This window comes from Melospiza melodia, chromosome 3 (assembly GCF_035770615.1).
Source record: "Melospiza melodia melodia isolate bMelMel2 chromosome 3, bMelMel2.pri, whole genome shotgun sequence".
Lineage (NCBI taxonomy): Eukaryota > Metazoa > Chordata > Aves > Passeriformes > Passerellidae > Melospiza > Melospiza melodia.
Genome location: NC_086196.1, coordinates 42,326,592 through 42,346,843, shown reverse-complemented (window position 1 = coordinate 42,346,843; position 20,252 = coordinate 42,326,592). Strand labels below are relative to the sequence as shown.

Below are 20,252 nucleotides of genomic sequence, written 5' to 3'. Positions count from 1 at the left end.
TGTGGTATGTTTTGCATTTACAATTTTATTGTGGTAACACTCAAAAAAACAACATATGTACTTGCCCTTCCTAGAAATTCCCCACACACCAGGCTTCCCTCTGTAACTGCTGAACTGTCATATTTCTGTGTTTTCACCATGCTCACGTGTGATGCCAGATCATCTAATGTGAGCATTGAATAAAATATCCTGCCATATTTCACCTTCTATTTCATATTACATTGAAGGCCCACCATAAGTCATTATCCATTTCTTGAGTGTTTATCCTTCAATCAGTCTGTATCATGACATGATATATCTGGACTGAAAGTTTAGAATAATTTTTCAGATCAAATTATTTGGAACAGGGTGTCTGGGAACAACCACATTTACCTGAGCAAGAATTTGACCAACATGCTCTGACAAACACTACTATTTAAAAATGTGTTGGACTTATACTTCCCACACCTTCAGACATATTAAACATAATGATACTACTCTGTCAAAAAACCCACAAAACCCAAATAACAGAACCATGTCCCAGCAGTTTAAACACCTCAACACGAACAGCAACTGCTCTATGTGTCCTGCCAAATGAAACAAAAGCATGAGGTCAGTTTGAAAGTCCTGCATGCTCCTTCTGCTCAACTTCTGCTTTAAGCCCTGGCACAGTTTAGGGTACAGCCAGCACGAGGGACCATTCTCCCAGAAGTTGTGATCACCTTCCCACCACCCTCTAGGGCTGGCCAGGGCCACCTCAGCAGGATATTCCATACCCCAGCGCATGTGGAGCTACGCTGACTTTCACGCTGTAACAAGCACTCTGGCAGGCTGATGTGCAGCCTCTGAAGGTTTTGGAACTGGGAAAAAAGGAAAACAAACCCACACAAAAAATAACTTAAACAACAAACAACAAAGTCGTGATCTGGGGGGTGACAACACTGGAGGTGCCTGTTGCCCCTGCCCAAGGCTCCAGCACCAAGGCTGTGGCTGAGTGTGTGTATATGTGTGTATATGTGTATGTATATGTATATATGTATGTATATACAGATGTGTATGTATACATCTATTTATATGTATATAGACAGACACAAATATACACATTTATATATGTATAAATGTGTGCATGTTTTTATGTGCTTATGTATGCGTGTATCCATATATATATATATATATATACACAGAAACTCTTTTTTAAAAACTACATTTAATTTCACAATTTAATTTCAGACTCCGAAGCTGAAGTAACGGGGGCTGCCGGAGCCTCCCTCGGGCCCGCAGCGCTTCCCCCGGCTCGCAGTGCCCCCGCCGGCCGCCCAGCGCCGGGACACCCGCGCGGGCCGCCGTGCGCCGGGAGCCGCCATCCGCCCGCCGCCGCGCCGCTCCCCGCCCCTCGGCCGCGTCGCGGCGGTCACGGCTCGCTGCGGCCGCGCCTCTCCCGGAGCACCGGGCCCTGCCCCGCGTCGGGACGGCGCTCCCGATAAAAAAACGTCAATTACCAGGAGTGGGGTTCGAACCCACGCGGACATGCGTCCATTGGATCTTAAGTCCAACGCCTTAACCACTCGGCCATCCTGGTGCAGATACCGGGACGGCTCGCAGCCGCTCCTACATTCATGGCCGCACTGCCAACCGCCCCCCGGCCCACCCGCGACCCTCGGGGGTGCCCCCTCACACCCCCCGCCGCCGCCGCTCCCTCCCGCCCGCCTGTATTCCCAGCGCGGCGGGCGCCGAGCGCACGGGGCGAGGCGCGCGGGCGGCCTCTCCCGGCGGCGGGAGGCGGGCGGGCAAGGCCCGGCGGCGGGAGCGCTGCCACGGACCGGGACCAAGACCGAGCCGGGCCGAGCCGGACCGAGCCGGGCCGAGCCGGGCCCGCTGCCGCCTCCTTGCCGCCGCCCGGCGCCGGGCCCTAGCGGAAGGGAGAGGCGGGGGAGGTGCGCGGCGCTGGCACGGGCCCGCCCCTGGGGCAGAGCAGGGCGGGCGGCGCTGGGCCGGGGCCGGCGGGCAGCGGCGGGGCTGCGGGCAGTGCGCGACTGGGCACTGCGGGTCTGGGCACTGCGGGTCTGGGCAGAGCGGGCTCAGCTCCCTCACAGCGGGCTCATCCCCCTCAGAGCGGGCGCCAGGGCCGCGGTGCCGGCGGGCTCATCGGGCATGAGAGGCAGTGGAGAGGTTGTGCCGATAAGGCACCGACACTTTATTATTTCCGTCCAGGTGTTTCCTGGAATGTATCTTCTCTCGCTCGTAGAAGGAGAACCAAAACCAACGAAGCTCAAAGCTATCAATTATGCTTAATTAGGAGGAACATTATCTCAGGGGAAAGATTTTTTGGCTGGTCGTCACTACATGCCCTGTCTACGGAAGCACCTATCACAATATTCCCGGTTACTGCCTGCGCTGGGACCTCCCCCTCCTTCCCTGCAGCAGAGGGAAATGGGAAAGTGTCGCTTCGCTGACTTTACCCCTGGCACTGGCTCCTACTCTCGCTGCTATTTTCCAGCGGAGGATACGGACATCCTGCATGGCACCAAACTTTGGCACCTTTGAGGTGTGAGGAACATATTCCACACAGCCCAGGCTGAGGACACGGGCCTGTGCCAGGAGGCAGGCGGAGGCCGGCTGCTTCCCCGCAAGGAGAACAGGAGCTCACCTCCTGCTCGGGTGTTGGACACCCTGGATGTCCCTGACCCCTGCAAGGGCTCTGGGGCCCGAGTTTGCAGGTGCAGGTGGTGCCTGAGCTCCTCAGCTCTTAGTGCTCAGAGACCCTCGGGACACTAGGCGTGCTTGTGAGGGAGAATACTTCCCACGTACCATACGTGTTATTCACACCCGAGAGCTCATGAATAAAAGAACAGCTCTTCCAATGGAACTTGCCATGCCGTATCATTGCCTTGAAATGAGTGGCATGCCGTAGTTCTCTGTTCAGTAGGGTTGCGCCTTTCAGCAAAATATTGAGTAGAGAAACACTGTCAGGTTTTTTACTTTTCTGTTCAGATCTAACACCATTTCTAAGAAACACAGTAAAATGTTGCTTTTTCTTGTGCAGACTTGGTGCCCTGACAATGTGTGCACAGTAGGGCACGGTGACGCTGTCTTCTGCTGGCTCTTCCTTGCTTTGGCTCAACCATAATGAAGACACTACATAATATGCTAAAAACGTGGAAGAAGACGGATCTGCTGTTGCCTTCTTACATATTAGAGAAACAAACAGCATGGCTCCCTGTGAAAATCCCATTGCATTGGAAATTTATTAACCAGAATTGCCACATACAGTATCTATTAAATTACACTGTTTCCTGCCTTCATTATATCTGTGATACCTTCCTAGAGATAGAACCACAAGTAGCTCTTTCCTTTTTCAAATCAATTTAAATAGCTACCATAGTTCAAAAATCTAGACAACCATGTTTTGTTTGCAAGAAATTATAAAAATTGGGTTGTGCATTCAAAACATCTTTAATGCAGGTTAGATTAAAAAAGCAGCAGTTTAGCATAGCTACTCAGTTCAGCTTCCAGAAAAAAATAAATCTGGATCTTAAGCACGATCTCTTTAGTTCAAGAAGTTTCTCCCAAGACATGTGGCAGAGATATCTGCTCATGTGTGTGTCCACAGTCTGGTCCTTCATTTTGAGGAAGCAATTGTCCCTCTGCCATTTCTGTAAAATGAAACCCATGATTAAAAAAAAAAATGTCCCTCAAGATGAAATGGAAACCCATATGCATATCCATTACATATTAAAATTATATTTTGTAATAGGGGAATTTTTTTGTCTCTTTTATATCTATGCTGTGCTGTCTTACATATTTTAGAAGTAGCAAAGTGTCCCTGGTTGCCAGTTCCTCTTTGTCCTCCTCAGAAAGGACTGGTTGGTTGTCGCCATGATATTTTCTGAAAAATCCCTTTGCCAGGATTTTTCTCCTGAGAAGCTGAGAAGCCTCAGAGGAAAAGAAAAACAATAATTATTTGCTGCTGTAGAATGCAACAGGTGCGTCTTTGATTGGTCTCATGTCCTTGTTTCTAATTAATGGCCAATCACAGCCCAGCTGTCTCAGACTCTCTGGTCAGTCACAAGATTTTATTATAATTCCATTCCTTCTCTATTCCTTGCTAGTCTTCTGATTAAATCCTTTCTTCTGTTCTTTATTAAGTCTTAATATATCATTTTCTTATAATATATATCATAAAATAAAAAATCAGTCTTCTGAAACATGGAGTCAAGATTCCTGTCTCTTCCCTTGTCGTGGGACCCCTGCAAACACCACCACAGTGGCTGACTGGTGGTATGGGTTGTGAAGCTTCAGCTTCAGTAGGAAACAAAACCAAAGTAACAGCAATCCTAAAAGCTAAAACATCCCCTGTCAGATTTTAACTTCCTCACCCCTCAAACCCGGTTTAAGTGTTTACCATATGAGGGAAGAGGGGAAAAAAACCCTACCAACCTATAGAATGTGCTACACACATCTACATGGGAGTTGTGCTGACTTTCAGAAGGAGGAGGCAGCTTTCCCCAGATGTCCATTCTGCAGCTTCTGTTATTAGTATGCTAACATATTATCAAACAACTTTTATCATCTTCTTCCACTCATCCTGTGTGGCATGAGTTCTTGCGCTATAGCGTGACCAGTTTTTTTTCAAAAGTCTGTTCAACTGTGATTAGGCAAGTTCATGGGCTGGCTAAATTTGAGTTCTTACATAAATGAAGGGTAGAAAAAACCCCAAAGTATTAAGCAATGGACATGTTTGCAAGGAAGAGAATGACAGAATGATTGCTTCTGTTACTGAAAGTAATTTTTAAGTGTCTCTCAACTCACAGTGCATCTTAAAAATAGCTTAAGTTTTAAAAGGTATCAGGTTGGTTTTTGACTAATTCTCATTTTTTTCCCTACAGCAACGGCCTAAGTCAGGAGAGAAGGTCTACCATTACCTTTTCTTTCTGCTCTCTTTCCTTGTGCCTCAAATCAAACTAAAGATTTGAATACTAGTTTTGCATATCTACTAGTGAAGTCATTGAGGTCTCTCAAAACTGCCAGAATAAATTTGATTTTTTTAAACTAGAGAATCATCTTAGAATGCATGAAACTCATTTTTCTTAGGATTTTTAGGGAAAAAACAATAGTCTGTCAATTTGCAACACATTTCATTTACTAATGCAACAAATATTGGGACTCCTTTTTTTTCTAGGCCTTGTTTAATCTCCTTTTACTGACTCATAATTTAGCAACTTTTAAACTGAACTTTGACAATGCAAAACATTATTGCAGATTCAATGCGCAACACTCTGCACTTTCAATTTTTCTTATTAAATCTTTTATTCCAATTGTAGATGCAAAAAAGGAACCAGCACAAAAAAAAATGTACATAATTTTTATTAAAAACATTGGCAAGTGCTAGGAATGTGCATGTGAAAGGAAATACAGTATTTAATTCTTCATTGATTTATCCCCACATGCTGACTCTTGGAGGAATGCACAGTTCCACTGACTTAATGGCAGAACCTACAGAGTAAACAACTTTGTCTTCTTGAGTGGCACCAAAGCCCCTGGCTGTGGTCCCAGCTTATCACCCTTCTTTCTCCCACTTCAAGTTTGAACACCTCACTGGAGACGTCCTCAGACAAGCATAACACTGATATATCACCAGTACACCACTGAATATAAAAATATCTTATGGTTAGGAGATCTGTGTTCCTCACTCTTCCATGTTATTAGAGACAGGTGCTACAGCAAAAGGGACAATCACATTCTGAGAAAAGTTATCCCTTTAGTTTCTATTTGTGTGCAAAAGTCTGTCTGGCTAAAATTGTTTCCCAGTCAGACACAAAAGCTTGGAAGCTGGATTTATTTTGCTGTTTTGTTATATTAATACAAATAGTAATAAATGTTTGGGGGTTTTTTTCACACATAAAATCAGGGTGCAAAAGGTAAGAAGGGAGATGTTTCACTGCAACTGGTGCAGGAAGGTGTACATGTATGCACATCTGAGGAATACTCCCAAATACAAAATATTTGAAATGTTTAAATATATTTATTAAAATTGGTACAAATAGGACCATTAGTTAAAAAAAAATCTGAAAAAATGTCCTGCATTATTTCAAAGGATAGCAATAGATCACAGTGTATCAGGAAGTCACCTAGAAATATATTTGGAAAATCTCCAGAAGCAGGAGCTGTGATCAATCACCACACTCTATGAATATGTTCCACTGACAATGCTCAGTGCTTACCAGGACTGCACATTTTTTATTTCCTTGCAATACTCCAAACCTTCTGATTTGCCCTTGTGTAAGGGCAGACTCTCACAAAAGGAGAGTTTCCTTTGAAGGTTAAAAAGAGCACTGAAATGGCATGAAACTGTTTTCTTTTTTCTTCAAGTGTACTGAAGAAATACTTCTGTTCGCTTTCCCTGGTGGAGATTTCCCAACAATTGGGGAAAAGTCAAAATTTTTTGTACACAAGTAAAAATGCATATTAAAAAAATTTAATCCTTCATCTTATTTAAAATAGATATAGAAAAAATCCATATTTGGTCAATGCTTATAAAAAATAAAAGTGTACTGACAGGCCAGTCATTCCACTAAAATGGCTTCTATGTACATGCCTGTACAGGAGACACTAAAATGTTTCCTCAACCCCACAGCTGTTGTCGTCTTATACAGGTTTCTGCAGAAGGCCACCTCATGTTTCTCCCCTGGATGAAGTGTTAATTGGCAGAAAAATCCCAATTAGAAAAATGCCAGTGTCATCAGAACATGAAAGCGTGGCAGGTTTGAAACTGAGAGGTGAGAGCAGTTCAAGTTAAAAGTGAGATACCTGTGTTGCAGTGCTTTTAGCTGCCTTGAGATAGCTGGATACTCAATGGAAAAAAGCAGTCACTTGCACACAAATAGAGCAAAATGTGCATATTAACATTTAAGGTGCAGCCACTTCTGTTAAGATCCCAGACAGCTGAAAATCAAGTTGAAAGAGAAACTAGTTCTGTGCCCTGCTCCAGGCTCAGTATTTTGTCAAATTTGTATCAAGCAGGCTCCAAACTAGTTAAAACTGAAACCTCCTGATTCTGTGGTGTACTGTGCTGCCCCAGGCAATAAGGTTTCACTGCCTGCAGCCTCACTTCAACAAATAAGAATAAAGTTACTTCTTAAAAGTATTCATCTTCCCTGGGATAAGTTATTCATTCTTCTTTCTTGCCTATATGAAACGAGTATCACTGTAGAGATATTGCATCTCTAGATACAGTAACAGGACCTTTCAATAAAAATTACATTAAAAATAGTTTTATCAACATTTCTAAGAGTTCATAAATACAAACAGCCTTCAGCACATTTAGTAAACAGGCAATGAATAAAACCAACTGCAAAATCTCCCCCCTATTTCTAGGGCTTGTCATTACAGAAAAGTCTCTGGAAAGAACACCTAATTTTGAAGACATTCAAGTCAGTCTGTGATAGCTCCAGTGGGACCATCACCTTCTGCAACATGATATGCAACAGCAGAGGATTGTTCTGAGGGGATGTTTTCTCCTGTATTCCAAAGCTCTTTTCACTTGGTCTTTAGCATCTCCTACATAGTCCTCAACATTTTGCATATTAATCTCAATAACATCAAAGGTGTCTGCCTGTTCCTCCACCAGCAGGGCCACCTGCAGAAAGAGCTCGTGAACTTCCTTAATACGACCTTCCAGCTTCACCAGCTCCTTGTGCCGCGTCTCTATCTCATTCAAGGCTGCGCGAGCTCCCTTGACATCCGACAAGAGATTCTCGGAGAAGACATCCCATTTGCCTTGCTCAATCATCTCCTCAATCTGGTGCCCAGAAACGTCCTTGCCCATGATCTCCAGCTGCCGCTGAATTCGGATCTTGCAGTTCTCCCGCTGGTTCATCTCCGCTGCATTGTAATCAAACATAGCGTCCTGAAATGTGTGCATGAGGTCAACGTAGTGGTTCTTCGCCACCCTGGCAATGACAGACATAGCTCCATATTTGGTTATTGCATCTTCACAGAAGTCTCTCATTACCTGCAGTTTCCTGTGGATGCTCTCTCCACGGCTCTTAATGTCTCTGGCAATACAATTAGTGTCTCGTTTGATGCTGCTAAGGCGGCGCATGGAGGTGAGGAAGCGGGTGTTTTGCTTTCTGAGGCGGCTGACATCCGCTTTTAGGTGGTCGTTTTCTGCCCGGATGCTCTGTATGTCCTTATGAAGGATTTCCAAGGCATAATCCGTCTCATAAAGGAGAATATCCTGGGGTGAATTCTCATCATCATCACTATCAGAAAATTGCTGGTTGTGTAACCTGGCAAATTCACGCAGCTCACTTAAACGGTCTTTCATCCTGCCTGTAAAACAGGAACAGGAGGAATGAGTTTGAAGTATCTAAAACATTGCTTAAAAGAGTTGAAAATTTGTAACTAATAGCTACATCATGGTGATAACTAAATCATAGATAACAAACGTAATTCATCAAAGATAACCCAAAATACTAGATTTTAAATTTGTTCACAGTATTTTATACAGTGATGGATATCACATCCAAAACTCTGCTAGAGCACTGTTCTAGAAGGTACAAGTTTAGAAACAAAACTGCAGGAAAGAAGACAATAAATCCTTAAGACAAATCAAAAAGAATAGTAGGACAGTCCCAAACTCCCCACAAAATGCCAGTCTTTTACTTGGAGAGGAAAACCAGACTCCTGATAGTAAGCCTTCAGCTATCAGCATCTGTAGACATGTTAATAACTGAACACCTTCCACTACTGCTCACTAGAGAAATCTCCTCTAGCTCCTGATCCCTCATTACATCAACTGCCCAAAATGTCACAGGGCTTCCCCCATTTTAAGTTTGCTTTTCCTGGGAGAATACTAAGAAGCATCTCAGGAAGAGAAATGACATTTACTGATACAGTTGGGAAAGAAAAGTTTCCAAAAATGGTGTAGAAAGTATCAAGACGATAGGGGGAGAAGAAGAGCTAAAAAAAAGAAAAAGAAAAAAAGGCAATTTTAGTGTCTCCAGATGCTATCATTGACCATAGAGTATTAGACATCAACAATTAGGGGTGTGGAGCATCTCTCTTATGAGGAGAGACTGCAGGAGCTGGGCCTATTTAGTCTAGAAAGGAGAAGACCGAGAGTGGATCTGATCAACACATAAATATGTCAAAGGCAGGTGCCAAGGGGATGGTGCCAGACTCTTTTCAGTGGTACCCAGGAACACAACAAAGAAAAATGTCGATAAACTGAAACACAAGAAGTTTCATTTCAACACAAGGAAAAACTTCTCTACATGGAGAGTGGCAGAGGCTGCCCAGGGAGGTCATGGACTCTCCCTCTCTGGAGGCATTCAAAATCCACTGGACACATTTCTGTGTCACTCGATTTACATGAGCCTGTCTTGGCAGGGATTTGGACTAAATGATCTCCAAAGTCCCTTCCAACCCTAACAATTTTGCAATTCTGTGAACTTTGTGCTTACCATTCCTTAAACTTAATAAAAATTAAATATCATCAGCCTTCTACAGAGAGCATAGTAACAACTGTCTCGACAATTACTTCACTTTGTGTTTTCTTTGTCAAGCAAACACTGAGTAAAGCTCCTGTGTAATAAATTCATAATTTTGTAAGAGCAGGTCTACTCTTCCTTCCCCAGGAAGAAATGGAGAAGCAAATACATAGTAATTCAAAACATGAAAATGCTGTAGTAAATTCATGTGTACACTAATTCTGCAGCATCTCTAAAAATATTGCTTTTTTCTTTAATACAACAGTAAAGGTTAAAAAGTCAAACATTTTAAGAAGAGTAAGGACCTGTCAAGTGCTGCCTTGGATTGCACCACAGTGCTGCCTGGATACAAGAAGATCATGCAATTAAACACTGCCCTGTGCACTATCACTTCCACCAAGGATTTGCCTAGAGCCTGCATGTGCTGAATAAAAGTTGTACAACATAAAATTTAATATTCATCATTCGGTTCACACTATCTCATAGACTATGTAATTACTGTTCATTTCCTCGGGGATTTCCCCTGCAAAATCTGTGGAAAGTTCCATAAACTCCTACCAGTTGTTTGGGGAAAGGCAGATCTAACAGCCCCACAGTCAGGTTTCAGCCCAGAGTCATTAAGGGCAATAGTGATATACTCTTGATAATTTACAATGACCACTTGAGACACTTCAAGCACAATTCTTTGTACCTGGAATCTTCAAAAGTCAGCCCCTTCTGACTTCAGTCACTGCTGCAAGCCTTGAGCACTTTGCTGAGTCAGATCGCGAAGGAACAAGCTGGACATCAGTGAACGAGCACATGGATCAAGGCCACTTGTGCAGAGCTCCTCTCCAGTGACATGGACAGCACACACACAATCTCTGTGATCCAGCAGATGCAGTAGAGTCTAGTTGTAAGCAGAACAGAGGGACCAAGTTGCAGTTGCACTTGCAATCTTCACCCTGGGTTTTCCCAGCTCCCCAGTACTTAGTTCTAAAAGCCTACATTATTTGTATCTACATACCGAAACATGTTTAAGGTGGTCAACATTAGCATCTTTTAGCTCTGCATTGAGGACCTGTATCTGTCTGGGATATGTCTCCACAGCCAAAGTGTTCACACTTTTGTCCTAACAAACGGATGCCATCTATTTAAGTGTTGCCATCACTTAACTGCATAATGCAAGGCATTTTCCCTTCATGGAAATGTACAGCAATAGCACAAGATGCAACAGACCTACGTGGAAACAAGAGAAGAGCCAGCCAGATATGAGAAATGGGGGAAGGAAAAAAAAAAAGAAAACCCCAAACATTTAGAAGCCATGGAAAAGGTGCCCAGAGAAGTTTTGGAATCAGCATCCTTGAAGATATTTAAAACTCTACTTGACATGGCCCTCAGCAACCTAAAATGCCTGTGTGTGTTTTGAGCAGGCCTGGATTAGACAATGTTCAAAGGTCCTGTCTAAATTTTTCTGGTAATTAGCCTTAGATAAAAAGTTTGCTAAGCTGACCATTGAACATTAAATATATTCAACGACTTGCACAAGTCTATATAAGAGACATCTAACACATTAGAATATCACATTAGAATATCAAGACAGCAACTACTCTGGAGTAACAACTGCAAGTGCAAGTGCAACTGCCTTAATTCTAAGACTGTGAAGTTTAATAGATTAGCTGTCAGTTTTATTATATTTTAAAATGCAACATATATTCAAATTGGAACATGTACTTCCATTTATATTTTTGGGCTAGATAAATCTGTCCTTGTAAATATGAGGTTCCTTCTTCAAGTCCATCATGATGTGTACCCCCAAACACACCCACAGGAAATACAGGCCAGGTGATGACTGCAGAGGTTACAACTTTGAAGGCAAATACCCAACAAGTACAGTCAGCTGAGGGCATGTTCAGTGCTCATCTTTTCATGTTACTGTGCTACTTACTGGTATTAATCACCACCGTGACAAGCTTTCCCATGATGCATGAGAAACATACAAATTGTCCTGTTGCAATAAGACTGCAGCTCCAGACAACTGTGTATGACATGGGATTTCAGACAAAAAGAAAATCCACTCTAAAAATCAAAAACTATGCATGTGTATACACCCCCTTTCTGTTAGCCCCATACACATACAAAAGGGAGCCCTACAAACATTGCCTAACATTGCCATGCAAATGTTTTGAAGCCTGTTAACTATGCAGAAATAATCTAAGGATAAAAAGTTATTTTTATAGAAACAAATGAATTACACACTTAGGTTTATCTTAGCTTTAACATTTGTATATCCACACTTTATCCCCATATGGGCTGTTCACATAGGACTTGGGCTCAATGATCCTTGTGTGTTCCTTCCAGCTCAGATATTCTATGGTTCTGTGATCAGAGCCTGGGGAAAAATGGTGAAATGATGAAGCAGTTTCAGCACTGCATCCATATTTCATGGCCAGCTGCTGGGAAGGAAGGCAGTGTACATTTTTTTCTTCTTGCAGCATTTATAAATGGCAGCTGCTACTTAATACCATCTTGTGGCTTACCAAAAGTCTAGTCAGTAATCTTTTCAGCCTTGACTAGGGCCTTACAAGATTAAGCTTTTCCTTCAGTTGTTTGAGGAACAACAGATATTTCAAAACAAGTCAGTTAAAAATAATTTCTGTCAGTAGTTCTTCTCGCCCTTGGAAGGTAAAAGGAACCCACATGGCTCATCCTGGCTCTGAATGACATGTGATTTTATTGCATGACACACAATAGACATGACCCAAAAAACAAGTGGTGAGCAATTAGGAAATACCTGCTCTTAGGCAAAATTACTTCATAGCTAAGTATGTGTCAGCACATTTCAGTGACTTCCCATATGGCTTGTAGAGCATGTAGTATTGATGGAAATCTACTCAGATGGACTTGCTGAATTGAACTCACTGCATTCCAAGGCAAATGGAGTGCTGCTGTTGCACTACAATACAAGTCATGCATAGGTTAAAATAGTGTTAAATTTAGCTGAAGCCTTTTGTTGAAGAGTTGGAATCTCGGATTTAATAATTTTCTAGTAGCTATCTGTTTTGTAAACAATTGTCTTAAACCAGAACTACTATTTTTGCTTGGTATCTGTTGCCCAATTTGACAATATTAATTAACTTGGGGAAAAGACTTTTTTTTTTTTTAACAGTAGGTTAAAACAGTAGGCTACTCATCTTTCCAGAAGAGTAACTGGCTTATAGCAGAGTACTAGTCATCTTTTCAGTCCAAATTCCCTGTCTTCCCAACCATGCCCATCACAGGTGGCACAGCAGGCTTGAATTTTTCAAATTATTCATCTTTTTTTCTCTCTTCTCCTTTGTAAGAGCCTGAAACAAAAAAGTTATAATCTAATGATTAGGACAGTTTGCCTTCTGAAGCTGTTCTAAGATCACATATGTGTACTAACCCTAAGATTAACAACTATGACAGAGATCAGCAGTTCAAAATCTTTTTGTGGCCTCACTGAAAGGAAGTTATCCTCTCTGGAATTTTTTGCATTTCACAATGTTTAAAAATAGACAAAATGTATTCAGGAATTAAAATCCATCAGTTAACACTGAATGCCAGTTATAAAGCTACAGAAATCCATCAAGAAGTTGCAAGTGTATCTGAAGACTACACTACCCAGCTCATAGGCTCATCAAAGACTGCGTACAGCAGAAAACCACCCTTAAACTTTCCATCACCCTAGAGAAAAATATCTGCAGTTACAAATGTCTCAGGATATTATTTTTTCCCAAAAAATCCCAGCCCTGTGCCAGGACAAGTTATTTATTACAAGCTGATATATTCAGAGAAGTAGGGATGACTCCATTCTTTGCAGGCTACTTCTGCATCTGGCAGAAACTCCAAGTCTCCACTAGTTCCTTTCCTACCATAAAGTCTAGGAAAAACCTAGGGGGGAAACTGATTCTGATTGTTGCCTCTAATAGAAAGAAATTAGGCAATAATTTCTAGAATACTGATAGCTTTGGAGGTTCTTCTTTTACTATCTCAGTTTCTTTACCAGTATTCAATCTCTTCAACAGAAAAGATCTCTCAGTTTTTGTATGACAGCATATTATAAATGGAAGAATCTAGGGTGCATCTCGTACTTCACAGATGTATTGAATAGAGTAACCATCCTGGTGTTTTCTGTGGACTGGTTACCAGCTTTTCCAGACATTAGTATCAAAACTAGGAGACACTGCTGGTATGCATTAAATGCACTATAATATGCCATTTTTCACATATTTATGATAAGACTGACAAAAAAATCTGATATTTTAACTTGTTATTACTCAGTAGCCATGAAAGTAAACATTCTTGCATTGAAAAAGTCAGCTTGTTTTACATGGGTTGACTGCTAGGTTGTCTAAATTTCCACTGGAGAACTATGGATCACCACTGACAAACTTTCAATACTGGATAGATAAAATGGATTCTTGGTATCTCCTCTTGACATTTTCCTCACAAGTCACATAAATGAGCAATTTTAACTAGATTTGGTGTTGTTTGGGTGAGGTGGGGAGCAGAGGTAAGAGGATTATGGACTAAAAAAGTTTCTCCATCTTCACTGGTTTTCAGTACCAAGGTCTTCAGGTAAAACTGGCCTAGAGACAAGGTGAGTGTGAACTGTACCTCCAAGGGCTTGGCAAATGGTTAAGACAGATCCATAGCACTTAATACAAGCAGTGAGACAGCCATCTGTGCATTTCTTGGCAATTACTACAGCTCGGCATCATTACAGGTCACGGTGCAGGGCAATCAGACAGCACAGTCACAGGCAGTGCTGGCACCACAGCACCATGAGAATATACATTAGCTAATTAATCACCTCGGCTTCCCTGGAACACATTGGCTCAGCGAAATAGCTGTGCACATGCCACATGTATATAACTACTATTGCTACCACACTGTGGTATTTACAAGTGATTAAGACATTATGTTGGCATGCAAATAGAAATATGAGGTTGCATGTGATCATCAGTCAGAAGAAACAAGTTTTACTGACGTTTTTAAATTAGCACGACTGCATTATTATTTGAAAAACACATACATTTAAGACTTGTGATAAAGTGTTATAATCTGAGACCAAGTACTCTTGACTTTAAAAAAATTCCTTTAAGGTTAAATACAGGGTGTTTCCTTGGTATTTGGCTATGTGGGCCAGTACACATGAGGCTCAGTTTGGGATTCTATTGCAAAATCTACACAACTGTATCTGCATCAAACTAGTTCCAGCCAGGAAATAACCCTTATAGCCAGCCACACATTCGTACCCACAGCCCCAAGCCATGTCAGGCTTTATGGTAGTTACACTACTTAGCAGCTCGTGGGTGTTTACAGGCCCATTCAAAGCACCAGTGAAGTTGAGACAAGATATGGATGTAATTAGGAACACACCTGATTGTGCATATCAAAAGCTCAAACAAGCTTAATTCTTGCTTTCAAAAATAAGTGAGTTGTCAATACCACAAAAACAGCACAGGGAAAAGACATAGCAGGAAAAGCTGGACTATGAAGTAATTCCTTCACTTCTGTGAATAAGAGTTTGTTGAGAATAATCCGCGCAATTAAGGGGTTAATTGCCATAACAGATTAGGCAAAAGCTGCACACATGATAAGCCTTTGAAAGTCAAGATATGTGACATTCTCTCTCTGATAAAACTACTTGTAGTTTTATCTAGATATGTGTCAAGCACTGTGTGAGAGCTCTTGCTGATAGTGTAGAGTGTCTTGATAGCTCATCTAGCCTATCAAAGCAGAGATAAAAACCAAATTGTTCCGCTCCCCTCATGTAGAGCACCCCCACTACCCAACAGGGGGTTCCCAGGAGCCAGCCCTAGGCCAAACCCTGGGAATGGTGTTCCTCACCAGAGCTGGTTCATGGCCACATCTTGGGGAATAACCCAAAATGCAAGCATAACCAAAAATGGCTTCACTGCAAAAAGTGGTAACCCCAGATTTGGCACTGAGATGGGTTTACTGGATCAAGCTAACATTGCCTCAGTAACTTCTGCACCATGTTTTGTCATCCTTGAACTACAGGAATGACCAGAGTCAAAGAAAATGGATGGGCCAGATAAAAGATAATGGAAAGTGTATCTGGTCCAGCATATTTGACACAGCAGTTGCCTTCTCACCATCACAACTGGTTTTGAACATATCAGCATTAGGATGGGTATCTGTCACACTCAGAGATTATCCATATTTTCCATTAGTGACTTGGAGAGTGAAACCAAACACGAGCTTGTACAGTCTCCAGGTGACACTGAAGTGGAAGGGAGTAGAAGCAAGCATTTGGTGAGGGCAGGGAAGGAGAATTTATGAGAATTTAAGGTGATCTTGACAGTAAGAGAAGAATTAACAAAAAGAAAACAAAATTCAATATAGTCAAGCCTACCACAATTTAGATAAAATTATTCACACAAATATAAAGTAGGAAACACCTAGTTTGGCAGTAGGAAGGCATTGGTGAGGTTATAGCTGATTGCAAGCCACAAAACAAGCTCACAATATAGGGTCATTGTAAAAAACCCAAAACCTAATGTCTTAAATGAGAGATGGCTTGGGAAGGACTGGTTTTACTCTGCTTGGCATAGATAAGGCCTCAGTTGGAAAAGTGCATCCTGAAACAGTTATCACATTAGGAAAGTCAAAGGAAGCATATTTGGTATATAATTGTCTCCAAACATTTTAGAAAATACACTCCTGGAGAAAGAAGAGCAGAAGGAATTATCTTCATTTAATTCAGAAGACCAGGGAGGGAGAGACAGTACTCCAAGACATAAAAGGAGTTTTCTGTGGAAAGGGAGATGACACTGTGTTGACACTGGAAACACACAAAGTAATCAATTTCTTTCACAAGGCCTACTTTGAACTGGCTGTGCCTTACTGAAAATTAGACCACTTCTCTGTGGAAGCACTGTGGGACCTTCTTCCTTGACAGAAAGAGAGAAGACACAGAAAGCCCTCTCAGGCCTGATTGAGGTGCACAGCTGCAGTGCACCAAATGGATAAAGAAATGTCTTACAGTCCCACAGTGGCCCTGCATTCCCAGGATTTGCTCCATGCCCTCATCCCCAGTGTCACTGTGGGTCCAGCACAAAGTGTTTGTCCACAGAGAGCTGCCCATGCTGGGGAGAAATTTAGGTGGCTCTTTTCATGCAGCAGATTATCTTCTTTCTTGATTATTTATGCACCAGTGGCAACTACAATTTCTCCTTCTGAAGAAGGTCTTGGTTACTGTTAGTATAGTGAAAGATGTCACACATGGAGCCTAATCCCACAGCACCCCAATTCTCCAGCACTGACAGAGCATGCAGCTGCATTCCATAGCATCATATTTATCTATCAGTGCCCAGAAGGTACTACATTTTACTCATTTTAATGTCTCAAGAGATCTTCTGTACCATGCTTACTTTCGTCATGGAGATGTCTTTCAACAACAGAGTGTATCTTGCAGTTTTAGCCTCAGCCAAACCACCAGATATCATATGACTGAACACACAATTTCAGTTTCAGAGCAGTGGGCATACAAGGCAGTCAGAGAAAAAAGGTCATCAGAGGAGTTGGACACCCAAAACATCCTTTCCTAATGATGACATTTATCCTGTTCATCTGCTAGACTTCTGGTCTATTTTGAATTAAAAAAAATATTATGGTCATCTTGTAGTCTCATCACTATTTAAATAGCACGTATCAGCAATGATAAGAAAGCATCATCATTCAAATTGTATTCTTATCCTAGAAAGTCATAGTTTGCCATTTTGATACCTGACAGCGTTAAAGACATTTGTTAAAATACCCTTTAAGGAACAGGAACAAGAAGTGCAAGCGTCCGTTTTTGGCCAGTGCTGTTATTCTAGTCATTTCCTTTCTCAGTATCAGAGTGACATGTAGTTATCTCAGACATTCACAAGGGCCAGTTCTTCTTGGTAGGAAGGAAATGAGTATCAATTTAATCGGAAGCAATCAAAGAACACTAACTTTTGCACCCACTTCTAGATCTGCCATGATGACACTCAAGAACAAAGGAAAAGCTATCATATTTTGCATTTAAACCAATTTTCTGTCAAATCGGTTGTGGAGCTATTCATAACCATGTATGAGCACTATGAATAAAATGTTAATACTCCTTAAGCCAGACAAACAAGGCAGTGGGAATGCAGACATATATTTGAAAGTGCCTCTGTTTTTCTCTCATTCTGTGAAAACCCAGCCATCCCTTTTGTATTCTATGAGGACCAGGGCTAGGCATCTTCGGACCCAAAAGCCCAGTTCGCATATCCCAATATCTCTCCTGTCTCCGGGTTTCACACTTTGTCACTCGACTCAAAAGGGGCAGTTTCCTCTGCTCGTAGGTAAAACCGAGGTGCCGAGCGCCCCGACAGCCCGAGAAGGGGCGGCTAATCCGGGCTCCCAGCACTGCCCTCGGCGTCCGGGAACTCCAGCGGATGCTCAGGGCAGCTCGGGAATACGGCTATGCCCCCGTCCCGGGAGCCAGCACCGGCTGTGCCCGGGGTGAAGAAACCAAACCCTGCGTGGCCCCGAGGAAAGCGCTGTCTCGTCCTCCCCCGTCCCGGCAGGCACTCACCCTCGGGACGGGCAGTCCGGCCGCTCCTGTGCCGCTCCGCCCGCGCCGCTCCCCGAGGTGCCGGTTCCGAAAGTGTCGGTGTCGGAGGTGCCGGTTCCGAAAGTGTCGGTGTCGGAGGTGTCGGTGTCGGAGGTGCCGGTTCCGAAAGTGTCGGTGTCGGAGGTGCCGGTGTCGGAGGTGTCGGTATCGGAGGTGTCGGTATCGGCGGTGTCGGTATCGGCGGTGTCGGTGTCGGAGGTGTCGGTGTCGGAGGTGCCGGTGCCGCCGCAGAGCCCGCACCGTCGAGGCGAGCGCTCATCCCCGCGGAGCGGAGCGCCCCACCCCTCCGGCCGGCTCGCCCGCCGATTGGCTGCGAGGGCCTGATTTGCATGGCGGCGCCCCGCCCCTCCCGTGCCCGTGGGAAGACGCGCGGTTCGCGTCGGTGCCCGGCGCGGGGAAAGTCCGTCCGTGGGTGCCGGGAAACGGGGGCGCGGTGAGCTGGCCCGTCGCTTCGCCGTCGTCCCCGCGGACCTGCCCTGACCTTTCTCGTCCTCGCCTCCCCGCCGGCAAGCGGGGGCTTTCCGACTCTGTGATTCTGTAATTCAAATTGCCGCTGCTTAGTGTGAGGGAGATGCGCTCTTCACGTCATGCTTCAGAGTTTGGGTCAAATTAAGTCCTTTTTTGCGTTGTGACTTCCTGAGGGAAAAAAACCCAACAGCTTCCCCTTCATTCTAACTGAATAAAAGCTAACAAAACTCTGGTGTCACAATGTTTGGTACATGGTAATTATACACATTAACTAGCCACACAAGTAGTTATAGAGATTGTTCAACTCTTTCTGAGATGGGAAGTTTTTGTTTTTCTTGAAAATCTTGGACATATACTTTTTTCTCCTTTTCATCATAAAGCTCGAATGTAATTTGAATCTGAAAATTTTAAAATATAGAAGTTATTTTTTTTGTTGGTGCTGAGAAGTAGCTAAAAGAGCAACTGTGGTTTCCTGAGCAGTCATCAGTCATAAGGCTCCAAAATTTCTTACACTACACCAATCCCACCCTGCGTGACCGAGAACAAATTCTGTCATGATGGAGACAATTGCAGAGATGTAGGAAGCTTCCTCCCTCTTTATTTTCTCTGCTGTCTTTGTGTCAGGAAAAAATATAAGTAAAAGGAAAATATTTGAGGTTTTATGGTTAAAGGTTAGTTAAAAATATACCTGACAGAAAGGCTCTTTTACCTTGAAAAATCCAGCACTACCCTGGGCACTTTGCTGGGACTTTTTTCTTAGACCTTGATGCTGGAGAAAAATTTAGGTGCATGGTTCTCACCAGTTCCCTAAAACTACCTGAAGGCACTGAATTGTGAGTAGGTTTTCTCTTCCAGGCTGCTGCTTTGTGAGACCAGCTGCAGCATCCTCACATGTGAGCAGGGAGTCTTCTCCTTGCCCCTGCACCACAGAGAGCAAATGGGCCTTCAGTGTTGTTTGGTGTTGTTAATGCAAGCAGAGCTGGAAACAGAGCTGGGTGCTAATGTAATGTCATGGGTAATCAAAGGTACAGGCGGCTTTGTGTGGCGTGGAACAACAATTACAAACTAACCTGCTGCTGTTGCAGCACAGGCAAAGCTATGGGTGCATTGATTGATGTGTCTGATGATCCTGTCAAGAGCAAAATGCTCATCTAGGAACATCTGGTATCTTCCCTGTAATTCAGGATATGGAGGATATGGAAAACCAAAGAGATGACTGTCAGGCCTCCCCTGCTTTGGGAGAGACTTCAGTAAAAATGTCAGTAGCTGAGTAGCAGGCAAGGAAGCAATATTGTTAAAATATTAGTCTTCTTAGAAACTAATGGAGAGTGAGAGAAATTTATTATTTCTACAGATTTTGCCACTAGATGACATGAGGTAAAAAAAGGTGCAAAACTCTAATAGAAATTTTGCTAATTAAGCTACACAAATAGGTAGCTAAAAAAAATCACCATTGCCAAACAAGTGTCCTGAAGTTCTTGAGTGTATTATGTTGCTAGATCTTACAAAAGGTGTCCATTTGCATGGTGTTATAAGAAACAAAACCACATGAGTCATATGAAAAGATTGTTCCATCATCATATGTACCAAAGACACTTGTTTTGGGTATTATGGTCATTTCAATCTCTTCTGAAATAACATGAACAGTGTAGATTGATAATGGAAATGATTAGACAGAGAAAAATGATTTTCCAAAA

The 20,252-nt window shown here is 42.9% G+C and overlaps 1 protein-coding gene and 1 non-coding gene across 3 annotated transcripts; both read right to left on the bottom strand.

Annotated features, from left to right (window-relative positions):
* Nucleotides 1–1,475: 1,475 nt before the first annotated feature.
* On the bottom strand, nt 1,476–1,558 carry TRNAL-UAA (transfer RNA leucine (anticodon UAA)). The gene has a single exon. It is a non-coding gene; the product is annotated as a tRNA-Leu (tRNA).
* A 3,709-nt stretch (nt 1,559–5,267) lies between these two features.
* STX11 (syntaxin 11) lies at nt 5,268–18,135 on the bottom strand. Of its 2 annotated transcripts, none has more exons than XM_063153462.1 (3): nt 18,049–18,135; nt 10,162–10,359; nt 5,268–8,310 (listed from the first exon to the last, which is right to left on the bottom strand). In XM_063153462.1, the coding sequence occupies exon 3, from the start codon at nt 8,303–8,305 to the stop codon at nt 7,439–7,441; it is 867 nt and encodes a 288-aa protein (XP_063009532.1). In that variant the 5' UTR covers nt 8,306–8,310; nt 10,162–10,359; nt 18,049–18,135; the 3' UTR covers nt 5,268–7,438. The 2 variants fall into 2 exon arrangements, with proteins under 2 accessions (XP_063009532.1, XP_063009531.1); XM_063153461.1 differs by lacking the exon at nt 18,049–18,135 and adding an exon at nt 10,477–11,499.
* Between the last annotated feature and the right edge of the window lie 2,117 nt (nt 18,136–20,252).